The sequence below is a fragment of the Hyposmocoma kahamanoa genome, unplaced genomic scaffold (assembly GCF_003589595.1).
Source record: "Hyposmocoma kahamanoa isolate Upper Pololo Valley unplaced genomic scaffold, ASM358959v1 64, whole genome shotgun sequence".
NCBI lineage: Eukaryota > Metazoa > Arthropoda > Insecta > Lepidoptera > Cosmopterigidae > Hyposmocoma > Hyposmocoma kahamanoa.
In genome coordinates, this window is record NW_020653852.1 from 20,241,890 (window position 1) to 20,257,249 (window position 15,360).

General features: G+C 33.1%; 1 protein-coding gene across 1 annotated transcript; it reads left to right on the plus strand.

Annotated features, from left to right (window-relative positions):
• The first annotated feature begins 10,905 nt into the window (after nt 1-10,905).
• On the plus strand, nt 10,906-15,123 carry LOC113231109. The gene is made up of 2 exons (XM_026465281.1): nt 10,906-11,193; nt 14,959-15,123. Exons 1-2 carry the CDS (start codon nt 10,906-10,908, stop codon nt 15,121-15,123), a joined length of 453 nt encoding a protein of 150 aa, XP_026321066.1.
• Nucleotides 15,124-15,360: the final 237 nt, after the last annotated feature.

Genomic DNA, 15,360 nt, shown 5'->3' on the forward strand with positions numbered 1-15,360 from the left:
CAGTAATTGGATGAATAATGGGTCGAGGATGATTCAAATGAAACAAGTTCGGTTATTTATACAATGAGCATGACCAATATTCAGTCATTAGTCGATAGAATATTTATCGACTGCACTCACTAGCTGCTCGCAAGTGGGCAACACTTTTGCACTATTAACTGTCATTTTAACTCCGTCTTCACACACTATTGATGCTTAGCAGTCAAATCCATCAAATATGGTTAAGAGGTTCAACAGCTCCGTAAACAAAAAAGTATGTAGTTTTTAACATTTACACTGGCATAGGTAGTTAGTTCCCAACGAATTTATCATCTGTGGGATTGAGATACTTGACGATCCATTGTATGAGTACAATAAATAAAGTCATTTTGCACATCACTTAGTTAACTATTGTTGTAAATAGATCATTATGGCAGCCGATAAAACTAATAATAAAAATTCACAGATTGTAAATGGACTGCTTAGAGGGGTCAATTTATTAAAAGATATGTATGTATTTATTTATGAAAACAATCAAGTTACACTAAAGGGACCACACTCCAATAAAAAAGCCCCTGTCATATTCGAAACGTTTATACATTTTCGGCTGAAATGTATTGAATAATTTCTTATTCAAATTTTCGTTGACCTTTTATGTTTTGTGCCGTTGTTTATTGTTATAAGTTGTGCTATTTTAGTAAATAAAATCTACCGTTTTCAGATTCTACTCATATGCATAATTGTTACGATCGATTTGATAAATTCATCATATATCTCAATTGACACTTTGTTTCAACAGCAATTGGTAAGACATACAAATATTTATTTTTGTAAATAAAGTTGCGATTTCGAATAAAAAAATTCGGAAACTGTGTTGGTAATTATTTGCATAAGTTTGCGAATATAATTATTTCACCAACCAGTTTTAAAGGGAATCGTTCGGAATCGGAAACGTTCCACTGTCTTTGCGGGTTAAAGCAGCTCGGTTTTTTGTTTGGTAGCTCCCATGACTTATGTCGAAATCCAGATTGTAAACCATCAGGATTCCAAATTTTTGCAATCTCGCATAGTCGTTTCCGCTTGTTTGAGTAACACATCTTAAGCATCCATCTCATTTCGTTTCGTGAATCCATAGTTGTTTTTTGCTTTTTACTATGAAAACAACCACCACTTAAAATATTTTTTTTCGTTATATTATCCTGCATAAAAATGTTCTCTACCTATGTACCGGACTATAGCGAAGTCGAACCACGATAATATTGTACTTTTTTATGATCATCTTATTTCAGAGCCAGACTCTTGTCGGTGTAGCCTTCGGCACTCCTCACGGTTCATAACCAGTTCTTTGACCTCTCTATAGCTGTTCACTTTGATCTTCTTTTTTATTTATTCATTATATAAAATTCTTGGTCTTCATCTCCTTCAATTATCACTCTCACAAATTCGTCATTACGCAACAAATGTCCAAACATTTTCATTCTTCTCCTCTTCTTCTCTATTGCATTGAAAAGATTTCTCTCCTCCCCGACCCTTTCCAAAACTTCCTCGTTTGATCTCTTTTCAATCCAAATGGATTGATTAGACATGTTTTGCATTCACCTCCAGCAGCACATTTCAAACGACCAATCTATCTCTGTACTTATTTGTTATTGTCTCTCTCGCATTCATACAGTGGGGTACTCCAGACATTTTTATAAACTAATGCATCAATTTACAGAGTGGCTCAGAAAAATTGGCGTTTCTGGTAAACATACTTTCCTTCGTGGATATCTGTTTCAACATGCATACATTGGCTTATCGATGCGAGAAGGTTTATAGACAGAGCGACCGGATCATTGAAATCGTCGACGAATTGATTATTTACAGAAATGCGAGTAAGTAAACAGACGAAGTGCAGTGTAACTATTTACCTGTGTCTTTTTTTTCTATTACCAATAATAGGTTGAACAAGTCATGAGCCTGGTGGTAAGAGACATGCCTATCCATATACAGGCAAGTGTATCGTAAAAGGATCATTGCGCAATTGCGTTGCTAGTACAATCCATTTCCATCTCTTCCCTAAGGTTTATATTACAAACACCCGATGATGTTAGTAAACCGTCTATGCAAGGTTTTCCTCTACGGTACGAATATATACAAATTCATACTTGAAAGCAGACTTTTTTAAATAGATGACATTTCTATTTGAAAATTCCATTATATCAACCGTTTCTGCTTTCTATCCGCTCACGCGATGCGCTCATCCTACCGCAAAATGACGGCTACTTGGTTTCGCAAATTAGAAAAGGATTCAGTTTAAATCCAAGTTTCTATAAATAAAAATTATTATTCTGCATTGCTAAATAAATACCCTCCGTACAACCAACAAAAACATCTCAAATAAAATGCAGTAATACACCGCAAATTCTGCACTTAAAAAGCACTAATGAAATTTTTGGTGTACTTGGGTAAATATGATAATATTCCGTTTGAGTGGTTCTAACGTTTACCACGAAATTACTCCGTATAGTTAACATTTATAACAGTAAACATTTATATTCAGGGTAAACTTAAAAAACGCTACTTACGGTATGTTTCCAATAAATAAACATCGAAATCACCAGCCCAAACAATAACACACACGATTGTCGTGACGTATTTTTGAAGTTGTTTATTTTTTTTTAAATGACATACCCAGGCATTAAAAACTTTATGGTTTGCTAGAGTGGTTACCGAAATAGCAATTAGTATTAGTTCTTTTACCTGTTATAACTTCGATACCCGATAAATCGGTATACAATCATCACCGGCACCTCTAGGTGTGGTATGCGTCTACGGCTGCATGTATCGCGTGAGCGGTTATCATAGTTGATATAATGGAATATATATAACGGCGTAAAGTGTAGGTATGTCTATACATAATGCTATTTTTACAATGATGTTTGTGAATAGTCTTTATTGACGCAAGCTATCCCTCACACAATCGTTAGCTGTACTTGCAAAAGCATATTGTTATACGAAGGAAAATTTATTTAAAGTAGAACTTATAAAAAAGGTATTAATAATAATAATAACGCACACACTCAACATAGCCCTGGACTAGGGAAACCCTGTGTCGCTTGTACCATGGACACACACATAGACAACCACAAATTACACCCAAACTCACGAGAGAAATAAATGTACGCCATACAAACATTTCTCCCGGCCCGGGAATCGAACCTGGGACCTCTGCGTGGCAGTCCGGCATGGTAACCGTTTGGCCACAGAGGCAATTAAAAGTTATTGTTAATTCATACATAATGTTATAAGTTAATTAATCAGTTAAATTATAAAAAAGTCAAATTTTAGAGTATGCAATCAAACAATACAAATACAAATACAAAAAATACTTGTGACTTGCTGTGAAACGTTATAGGGCTCATTCAGAGTGCAGGCGCGGGCGCGGCGATGGATGCGGGCGCATGGATATTAGCGTCTTCCCTTTCACAGTGCCGAAGCGGCTACGAGCGCGTAGATCCACACGTCGAAATCGCAAACAGACGCTAGACCGTAGACAGTCTGAAGGTACTACGGGCAGACCGAGCCAACATCTACCCGCGGAGCGCGCGACTTGAGGAAAAGTAAAAGACAGTCTTACGGGAGCTAGTTAATTTTATAGTCTGAACTCTGGTACAAGAAGAACCTAGAGTATTACTACAGTGAAGCTTGTACAATAATTAAAGTAACAATACACGTGCTAAAAGTTGCAATTCTACAATTTAATAACTAAGGAAATGAAAAGTGCAAACTCTACTAATCGAAATAAAACAAACATCTAAGGATGCTGCCTCAGCATCCTTAGATGTCTCTGAACTCGCGCAACGTAGGCGCCGGCGTGCGAACGCAACGGATGCACTGTGAACGCAACGAGCGTCTACGTACATTAGATTTACACGCACCCGCGCCCGCCGTCACTCTGAATAAGACCTTACGGTTTCGTGGGGTCTTAAAACGAGTCGCTCTGCGTTTATGACGCAAAACGTAGCTGAAATGGGTTAAAAATCAATTAGCCCGCTCGTGTTTTAATCTGGTTTTTATCAGAAGCACCGGGTTTTAAATCATTTCTGCCCACAATCGTGAGCAGAAACGGTGTATAAGATCTAATGATTTTTCGTATCCATTTATCTTATAGATAGATCAGAAAACAATAAACATATTGTTATAATATTATTAAATTTGTACAACATTCGATTTACAACAAATATTTAGTGTAAATATTTTTAATGGGTTTTAACCCGATCTAAACTCTGTGTTAGTAAAACGCTGAGTTACAGCTAGGGCGCTTGCCCATCTCTATCCCATAAAATAAATAAATAAATAACCTAACACACTCCTATGAGTGTGCACCAAGCACTAGGGAAACCCTATAACGTGGGTGTATTTGTATTTATTTATTATCACAATATGTACATAGTCAGGTGTTCCAAATGTGTTACATTACGACTAGAGTGTAGTACATGAACCGAATAGGGTACTGTACGTACAGTACCCTAGATATTGAATAAAATATAAGAAAATATAATGAAACAATCGAAAAAATAATATTTTTTTTGGAATAGGAATTGAGAGAAAAAGATGTCAAAATTTAAAAATTGATGTCAAAATAAATTCTAAACCTAAACCAAAAAACCATCATGGAGAAGGTCGAGAGAATATCGACTCATCCGAAGAACAGAGTCCGATGTGATTATATAGCGACATTGACTTACAAATAAATGGACGACGGGTCTAATACAAAAACCACGAAAAAAATGTCCCAAGTCAACCTATTCGAAATTTAAATTGTAATGTCATCGCAGTGTCGCGCTGTCAGTGGAACAAATGAAGACTAAAGCGGAGTGTCGCGCTCTGTATACGATTTTAGCGCCTTACAAGTGCGGACACTTTTTAGCGCGGACCCGACGTCCATATAATTGTAAGTCAATCTATAGCGAAAAGAGAATAAGTTCGTTACGAGAACAATTTCGTTATCCAGACTAGGTCCTATGTAAAGGTATTTTGAGAATTTATATATCTTACTTCGTTTCGGAAATATAAAATCGAACAAAGGTCGATCTGACATCCACAGCGAAGAAGAACGAACGAAATGTACTATGTCCTGAGAACAAGTAGTCTTACACATAGACCTTTGTTCTACGGATGTGTCGATATATTAATTAATATTATGAATTCGTCAAATTACATGTATATAAACTCATCATCAATTAATTATTAAGTATTTATAGTTTGATTTACCGTGCTCATTTGGAGAGTAATTGTTGAAATATTTTTACATTATTTATTTATTTATGTACCCTTCAATTTTATAATAGCTTTCATTCGTTAAATATTTTCTTCAATTTTGAAAGAATAAATTTTCATTTGCTTCCTTTTTTATGTCATTATATTGTATATTTTATTGTATCTTTTTATTGAGCTGTTTTTGTCTTAGAGAATGGAAAAGAAAACAAAAATTGAACGAACGAATGGCGGATGTCTTTAGCGTCGTACCATAATCTATCGACAAGTCATTATCGACATGCAAACATTTAATTGAAGTAGATCAATATTCCATTTGGGAATATTTTAGGTTATATGGTTATACGGGAATGTCCGGGAATGTCACATGAAATTTTAAATGTTTTGCGTTTACAAATACTCAAATATTACGAAAAGTGAATTTGCACATAAAAAATTAATATTTATAATTTGAGAGTATATATAAAAAAGAGAAAACTTTGAAATATAAATCCTATACATTTCCAATCTCAAGATTCATATTTTCATAGATAATTTTTTGAACAGATTCCAAATAGTGTAAGCTTTTTTGTATTTATGCATTGGTATAGAATTAATATCAGTGACTTATTTAAGTGAATCTTTAATACTTCCATTTAATTTTGGAAATAAATAATATTATCAATAATAATATTATTATCATATGTTTGTTTACTTAAAACGTGGTATAACAGAAAATGTGACCAGAGACAGTGTTAGTATAAACATGTTTCACATATATTAAATAGCATGTAAATGTCTGATTATACAATATCAATTGACTACTATTGGTCAAGCGCCTTGGATTTGTGCAGAAAAATCGACACTTCTCCGAAGTGAAACAACTAGTCACGAGCGATTGCGAGTTGTGACAAGTCACGTCAAACGAGCTCTATACACGAGCGCTCGTCTTCACTCGGTCAGCTAGGCGAGTGACACCGATCGATGGCAAGGCAAGGCAAGGCAAATAGGCTGTCTATACGTTGGTATTGGCCTTTACCTGGCAACATTAGACCAACATGGTCTTTGTAATGCTGGCTTAATAAAATAAGAATTTTTAGTAGTTAGAGTTGCCAGTGGGAAAAAATCGGAAACGAGTGGATAATCGTGTTTTCAGGAACTGAGAATGCCTAGTAAATGAGTCCTGATTAATCTAAATTAAATATAAAATTATTTACCAATAAACCTAATGATGGAATTGCATTATCATGTAATCTAGTTACATTCAAAGTTATGTTAAAATTTGACTCTTCAAAATGAAGCGAATAAATAAAGATGGTCTTTGATTCAATGTTTATATTCGACACTACTATACCGCGGTATGATTTCCAACCATTCCTTTTTCTTTTTTTGATTTGTAGGTAAACTTGAAATAGTAAAAATAATAATAATAAAACAATAAAAACCTCGTAGTGAATTATTTTAATAACAGAATATCGATAATATGTACGCTTTCAAGAACAACACTGTCTCAAAATAATCGTTCAAATCATCAAAATATACAAACAAACAGGCAATCTGAAGAAACTAAAGCAAAATTTGGCAAGATTTACGAATAAACTACTTAAATATGCCTAATTACATGAGATATTCGGAATTTTGTGTTATTTATAGACGGAAAAATAACACGTGCCTGTACATTGTTACATACGGTCGATCATCGTTTTTTCAAATGCCACAGCCCGTAATGCTGCAGCGACGAATTATTATTAAGACTTAATTGTTCTCACTATCAATATTTTTGTCCATTTTGTTACAATACATGCGAATAATTCAATAAAACACTTGGAAAAACATTTGTTTTGACATTTGATGTACTTCCCTTTGACAACCGTATCATCTACCTCATGTACTGCGAAATGGACACGGTTGGCATTTAAGATGACGTTACGTATTTTCGATTCCCGTGTTTGACACAGACCAATGTAATGCTATCTCTTTTGGCTTAAGACGGCACGCAAGAGATAAGCAAAGACCATAACATTTTTTCTGTTTTCAACGTCGAAATGCTTCCTATACATATAACGTCTGATTTATATATGTCAACATAATATGTTCTTTATTTTCCATAGTCTAAGGTTTTTGTACATTTCTAATGCCAGTTTGTCAATTTCAAATGCCAGGGACACCTGCATAGACAACTACAAATTACACCCAAACTCTCGAGAGAAATAATGTAGGCAATACAAATATTTCTACCGGCCCGGGAATCGAACCCGAAAACTGCGTGGCAATCCAGCAACTGTTCAGCACTCTTTATATCAATAGACGATTTATCGTTCGTCTACGAATTTCTGTGCCATAAACCATTCACTTCAATGTATTTTTTCAGGAGAAGAAATAATATCACCATTGAAAGAACTACGAGAGCTTATATCTTCGAGACCAATACGATTCCACTCAGCGCACTTCTTTCGAATCGACTACACTCTTCTCAGTGCAACGACGTCAGTTGTAATTACTTACACTATTATATTCTTACAAAGCCTGAAGTTTTTTTAATTGAATACAAGTAAAGAAAAAGTGTTTATTAATCTGGACTAGTTCGATTATTACTTATAAATAGCTGTTGTTGTACCAATATACCTACATGGTATTTTCCAAAAACAATATAGAATTCCGTAGATAAAGCCACATGGCACCGTGAAAGCATTAACATATTGTTTTAGCATCATAAATAAAACAGGATTAAAGTTATTTGCTTGATATGAATGAATTAAGATTGTATTAGTTGTGTAACGAATCACAGCAGTCATTGACTTACAATTATATGGACGTCGGGTCCGCGCTAAAAAGTGTCCGCACTTGTAAGGCGCTAAAATCGTATACAGAGCGCGACACTCCGCTTTAGTCTTCATTTGTTCTACTGACAGCGCGATACTGCGATGACATTACAATTTAAATTTCGAATAGGTTGACTTGGGACATTTTTTTCGTGGTTTTTGTATTAGACCCGTCGTCCATTTATTTGTAAGTCAATGACAGCCGTGGGTAGAAATCGTTTTGTTTCTATTAGTAGTATCAACCCTTTTTTATGTTTTGAGTTCTTAGGTTTTTACTATTATTACAGACTTGAAATGGAACATTTTTTTGGACGAATCTTAATCAGGTATAACGTTTAGGCCCTTTATAGGTCCTATGATTTATATCTGATGAAAAAATGTTTTCATTTCCTAAATGTTTTCGCGCTAAAAAGTGTCCGCACCTATAGGGCGTTAAAATCGCATACAGAGCGTCATTCGCGCAACAGTCTTTGTTTGTTCGACTGACAGTGCGGTTGTCAATCATGCAGTACCATATAATAATAACTTGTAAAAATTACTGCAGTAAAGTGTAAGAACTGGATTCTGTATCATATTTTCACTAAACAAATATATTGTGTTATCATAGTAATCTTTCAAAAGTGCTATTTTGTACAGTTGTATAGTATTTAATTTATATATAAATAAATCGTAAATATAAATTACAAAAGCAAACAAAATAATCAAATAGCTAACTGTCCTTTTTTTACACATTGCATGCGCAAAAGATGGAAAGAGACCCATTATGTCAATTTCAAGAAGCTTACATAAACTTCTTAGTCATTTTGAATTATTCGAACCATAAGCGATTGAAATATTTGGAACGAAGAAACTATAGAGTCGTCTTGATTTTAATCTTATTTTTTAGAATGACTTTTTATTAAACGTTAGCAATAACTAACAAAATATTGTTGTACTCGTTTTACGACTAGGGATATCAGAAGTCACAAAATACATTTGCCCGAAATAACGTTAAAAAGCTAATTTTGGCTTTGTGAGAAGCATCAAAATTATTTGAAAACGTAACTGTTTTATTATAAATCGGTTTTTGGAATTACGGATATTTGAGTTTACGTTTTGTTGGAATATCGGCATTAATATATTTCTTATAGTACACGCTTATTTTCACATTTGTAATATTTGTACGCATGTATCTGCCCAACTCTTTATTATTTCTTGAAGTGAATTTGTATAAAATTTGACATAATAATATACATAAAAATTAATTGATATTTACAATATTTTTTTATATTTCGCTACATGTTACTACGTTTGTATAGGTTAACTTCGGACATTTTTTTCGTGGTTTTTGTACAGGGCTATGTTGAGTGTGTGCGTGATTATTATTATTTATGTACACACGTAAGACACATAATAAACACTAGTTCTAATAATTCCTAAATTGAATGTACAATTTTTAATTAGTATTAGTATTATAGTTCCGTCCATTATTGTTTAAAAGCAAATAAATGTTCATTAAATATTTATGCGACTATTTTTTAACTGCGGTTGTTTTCATTGCACGCTTTGAACTAATATATTGGTTTATTCGGATCTTTAGGTACAGTTATTCTCATTTTTATTTATTAAAGTTAGCCGTGATCGACAGACAATCGGTCCGTTACAAGAAAAAACCCAAATGTATGAAATCGAACCCATCGGAATGACAGTATTCAATGTAAAGTATGTATATAATAATACTCAATATGTCTCAATAAAAATATACAACTACACATTTTGTGTATGCAGTGGCTTCGGCAATACTTTTAAAAACATTCCGGAATTTTGTTACTGTAGTATATCCGACGACATACATCTAATGACATTGTAAATTATTGACATAGGAAATTGCTTGTTAAATCATATTTAGATTATGTTTTTGTTCCAACAAAAATCAAACGAAAAATCTTTCGAAAACCCGAAAAGCTTTTAATTAGTGTAAAAAACTGCATATTATATGAAGTAGATTTTACCACGTAATGTGATTGACACTTGTTTTTCCAATATCAAATTGATATGTAAATTGGAAACAAAATAACTTCCAGTGATGATGACCTAAAAGATTGTCGAATACAAGAGTTTATTACACGAATGAATTTGTAGAACCTCTTTTAAAATCGATATAATTAATTATTCAGGAAACTCCGCATAGAACTCAATAATTTCAAATTTATTACACTTATTGAAACGACAGTGGGTGAGCAGGCGTAGCAAGTAAAAGAAAATATTAATTGGAATATTACACCATGTCGTTTGAGACAACATACGGCACATACAGCAAGGGATTGGTCTAGATAACAAATAAGAAGATAATTCCAATACAAATATTATATACCAAACCAAAATGGATACTTATTTAACTTTAAGACCAATTAATTTTCTTCTAAAATGTTTCGCTCTTAATTGTGTTTATAAAAAAGACAACAACATTAAATCATCATGGTCGCTGACAAAAAATCTAATAATATTATTTATTATGTGTTCCATCAATGCCCTCGTTTTGTATAACAACATACAAGAAATGTTTTTAAAATCTTATGAATTCACATGCACAGATGCTTACGTATTTGTATTTTTTTTTAGTTTTTTTAAATATATAGTGGACTTAGTTTGTGTTCGTAAATATGGGACAAAACAGTTCGTAAGCTATTACTATGCTTACCAGAACATTGATGGGTTACTTAAAATGAATAATTACAATAATATCAAAATTACATGTGTCAAAATTATGGCATCTTCTTGTGCATTTATTATTTTTAGTATTATTTTGGACTTTATTGCGTGGTATTCTGTGGCTAACCACATTTGCATGTTGTGCGTAGTAGTATATTTCTACAAATTTCAAAGAATGCTCATAATTTTGGATATGGTATCTCATGTTGTGCAAATAGAATACCGATTACGCAGATTAGGAGATATAGTCGAGAAATTCGATAGAAACAGTAAAGATGTATCAAACTTGGTCACGGTAAGTTGGCGTGCCAGTTTTGAAGCAACAAGATTAGACAAATTGAAAATTTTTAATGCAAGGGCTGAAAATGGTGTAAAGACACCTGATGAAATTATTTTGTTATGTCAATGTTATTTGATGTTGATTAAGCAAACTGAGTTTATAAACACTATGTTTGGATTCAGAGTAAGTATTTAGTGTTTTTAAGATTTGTTGTTGAGGCAGCATACGGCCGATACATTTCGTCGATTCACATGGATTGTACCATGTGGATCGATGAAATGTATCAACCGGATTGTTATTATTAGCCGCTCACGCGATGCGCTCCTCCTGCCGCAAAATGGCGGCTATTTGGTTTCGCAAATTAGAAAAGCATTCAGTTAAAATATAAGTTTTTATAAATAAAAATTATTATTCTGCATTGCTTAATAAATACCCTCCGTACTATCAACAAAAACATCTCAAATAAAATGCAGTAATACACCGCAAATCCTGCACTTAAAAAGCACTAATGAAATTTTTGGTGTACTTTGATAAATATGATAATATTCCGATTGAGTGGTTCTAACGTTTACCATGAAATTACTCCTTAAAGTATAGTTTATAAACATTTATATTCAGGGTAAACTTAAAAAACGCTACTTACGGTATGTTTTGAATAAATATACACCGAAATCACCAGCCCAAACCACACACGATTACACACACGATTATCGTGACGTATTTTTGAAGTTGTTTATTTTTTTTAAATGACAGACCCAGGCATTAAAAACTATATGGTTTGCTAAAGTAGTTACCGAAATACCAATTAATATTAGTTCTTTTACCTGTTATAACTTCGATATCCGATAAATCGGTATAAAATCATCACCGGCACCTCTAGGTGTGGTATGTGTCTACGGCTGCATGTATCGCGTGAGCGGTTATAATTGTAATTAGTGACTTATTAGAATAATTTGATTAGACTTAACACATATCACGATTCGTTAGTCGTCGTGGCGTGATAAGAAATCTTTGTGCGTTAAAACCACTTGCAACCAGTATGCCATTACCATAAGTTTACAGTATAGTAGTTGCTGGTGAACTCGTTACATATTTGTGTGGCAAAATGTACACAACGCTTTTGTTGTTCACAGGAACAATTACATTTTGCCATACAAATTTCACGCTGTCGCTAGTAATTCAATAGATTCTATACAGTCGCTTGTAAATGGCATGTGTGAGATGCCAATTTTTTATACGGCATCAATGGATACAGGTTTATCGCACTGCTATTACAATAGTGTTGTAACTCAAAATACGTGAATTTCAAGATTATACAATTGTTTAACGTAAAATTTGATTCCCTACACGTATAAAAGAATGTCGTTTAAATATTGCAAGAAACAATTAAAATAATTAAAATCTGCTTAACTCAAGAAGAGACAAACTTTATGTGGTCAAAACAGTCCTTATTAAAAATATCAAAAGTGAGTAATCCGTTTTCATCGATTCTGAAAAAAAAAAATTGAGTTATGACAGTTTTTGAGTTACACTATTGCATTAACATTGCGATATATCAATTTGCTCATGGCGAAACTTGACGTGGAGACGTAATTACAAATACTGTGAACATAGCGATGGTTTTCTAGAATATCGAATTGTCTCAAAAGCAGCTAATTCATCAGGAAGATGGTTTAAAAAACTGAACCGTATCCACAGCGCAAAATTGACGAATAGTAGACCATCTCAATGGTGTCACGCGATTATTCTAACCAACGCAAAGCTCGGAATCCCAATCATGCTAAAATTTAGCATTTTCTGAATAAATCTCAGTGAATATGTCAAAAAAGGATCAATTTTGGATTAGGCCACTATTCTTGAAAAGCAGAATAGTGGTACAGTGGTCCAATCTTATCAAATATGATAAATAGGTATGCGATTGCATAGCATTAAAAAAAATAAAGACAATATTCTGCTTAGTGTCTAATATTTACGCAGATAGCGACAATAAGTTCTGACTGTATACGGCGCTAAGGCAAAAAAGTCGTTAAAAACCAAAATAAAGGATCGGCAACAAACACACATGAAAAATTCATAAGGTCTGCTGGTTCTTTCCGTAGCTCTGTTGGGAAAGCGTCAAGCACAGTACTGTAAGCTGAGACGTAGCTTAGGATGCGTAGCGAGAGGTACTTTTGTAAATATAAACTGGAATAATACTGTTTAATGTTGCTTTGGGTACATATATCATATTATTTATTATTATAATATATATACTCGTATATGTAAGTTTATTATGTATGTATAATAAGTATGATTATTGTATGTTATTTATTTATACCATACAAATTATCGATTAGTTTTCTAGTATTTCTATTTCTTCTTGTTTAAGTGTAGCACCAACCTATTGTGTTTTTTTTTTTCTGTTTGGCCCAATGGTTGACTGGTAGAGAATGCCTTATGGCATTAAGTCCGCCATTTGTACTTCAGTGTATTGTACAATAAAGTTTAAATAAATAAATAAATAAATAAATAAATAATCTTCAAAACTTGGTTTATTGTACGTTTCTACATATTTTCTAATTCAGGTTACATTACGAACTCTCAAGATGTTCTATTCTTTCTTATTTCATTTTTCAAACACATTCTAAATACAAAACTATATTCACTCAGCCAGACCGAAGAAATTTTTCTTAGTGTTCGATCTTTGTATTAAATTAAATTATAACAAACAAGGCGAATAATTTCACAAAAAGTTGTAAAACATTGTGATATTGCATGCATACTCAAACAAAATTTATAAAATAGCCAATATTTTTTTGAAATTGTTCATGACTGTATATACCGTTGTTTATTTTTATAAGTTGTTGTGTTGTATTAGTTTAAATAATTTTGAAATAAATAAAAATTATCTTTTTCAGATACTCCTTACATGTATAATTTACATAATCGATTTGGTATGTCTTTTGAATATTGTCATTAGGATGCTGTTTGGAACACTGGTAAGATACACAAATTATTAAATTTGAAAAATACAATTCACAATTTGCTATAAAAACAACTTGAAATCGGTAAGTATACAGGGTGTTGATTTGTATTGTCGTCATATTTAAGAAATTGATAATAGAAATAATGCTAAATCATCTAAAAATAATAAAAAAATATTCTGTTCAATATTCAGGCTAATTGTATCTAGTAAAGTTTTGTAAAATTGTCCCCCAAGTATGTTCACCGCAAAGGACAGTGACCCCGCCACTCGCTTCACCGAGCGATACGTAATCTTTCTCGATCGCTTATTTACCTATTTTTTAAGTCATGTTTATGTACTAGTATTGTTATAAATTACTAATTATTTACGTTAGTTAGAAAAGGTGACTGAAAATAGATTTTTTGTAACTTAGGGTCGTATTCCAGAACTCTACACAATACTCAAGTCAGGACTAGAGTATTGCAGAGAGCACAGAAAATCATACTCAATGCCTTGACATTAGGGTCGTATTTCCAGTGCTTGAAATCATACTCAAGTCTGCTCAAGTCCTGACTTGAGCACTGAGTAGAGTTCTGGAATACGACCTTTAGATACTTACCAACTTTAGGTTACACGAAAGTAGTGCTAGAAGTACCTAGCTCCACAGCTGATGGCGTACCGGAGCCAGCCACAGACATATAATAATAAAAAAAGGATTTTTGAATTTTTTTTTTTTGAAGTGATTTGGGTTCGGATATAGAATGACATCTGCAAATATGGCGATAATGCAAATCAACACATCGTATACAATTACAATTTCTTTTCATTTATGAATAATGTGACTTGTATTTAACCTACCGCGTTTGAACCGAATGAGCTATGTAACGTCCACTGTAACACTTAATAACAAAAGTCATCCCTAAAATTTTCTATACCCCTGCACTTGAGCATGACAGAGCCGAACGACCACTTTAATTTTTTTTTATTATTGAATAAATTTTCAGACAGGCTTCAATATAATGCTGATTCTGTCAACCACACTTATCTTCCTGGTTATCTGCTCCAATATCCATATTTTGGCTAATCGATGCGAGAAGGTTTATAGACAGAACGATCGTATCATTGAAATCATCGATGATTTGATTATATATGGAAAAGTCAGTAAGTAGCCAGTAACTATTTTTCTGTGTATCATACAGGCAAATATATCCTCCAAAGTCACGCAAATGCATAATATAACCGCTCACGCGATGCGCTCCTCCTACCGCAAAATGGCGGCTATTTGGTTTCGCAAATTAGAAAAGCATTCAGTTTAAATACAAGTTTTTATAGATAAAAATTATTATTCTGCATTGCTAAATAAATACCCTCCCTACTACCAACAAAAACATCTCAAATAAAATGCA

Excerpts from the sequence above, each read along its gene's own strand:
- LOC113231109 (XM_026465281.1), top strand. The coding sequence starts at position 10,906 with ATGCTCATAATTTTGGATATGGTATCTCATGTTGTGCAAATAGAATAC. Across the intron at positions 11,194-14,958 it reads ACACTATGTTTGGATTCAGA|ACAGGCTTCAATATAATGCT; the intron begins GTAAGTATTTAG and ends ATAAATTTTCAG.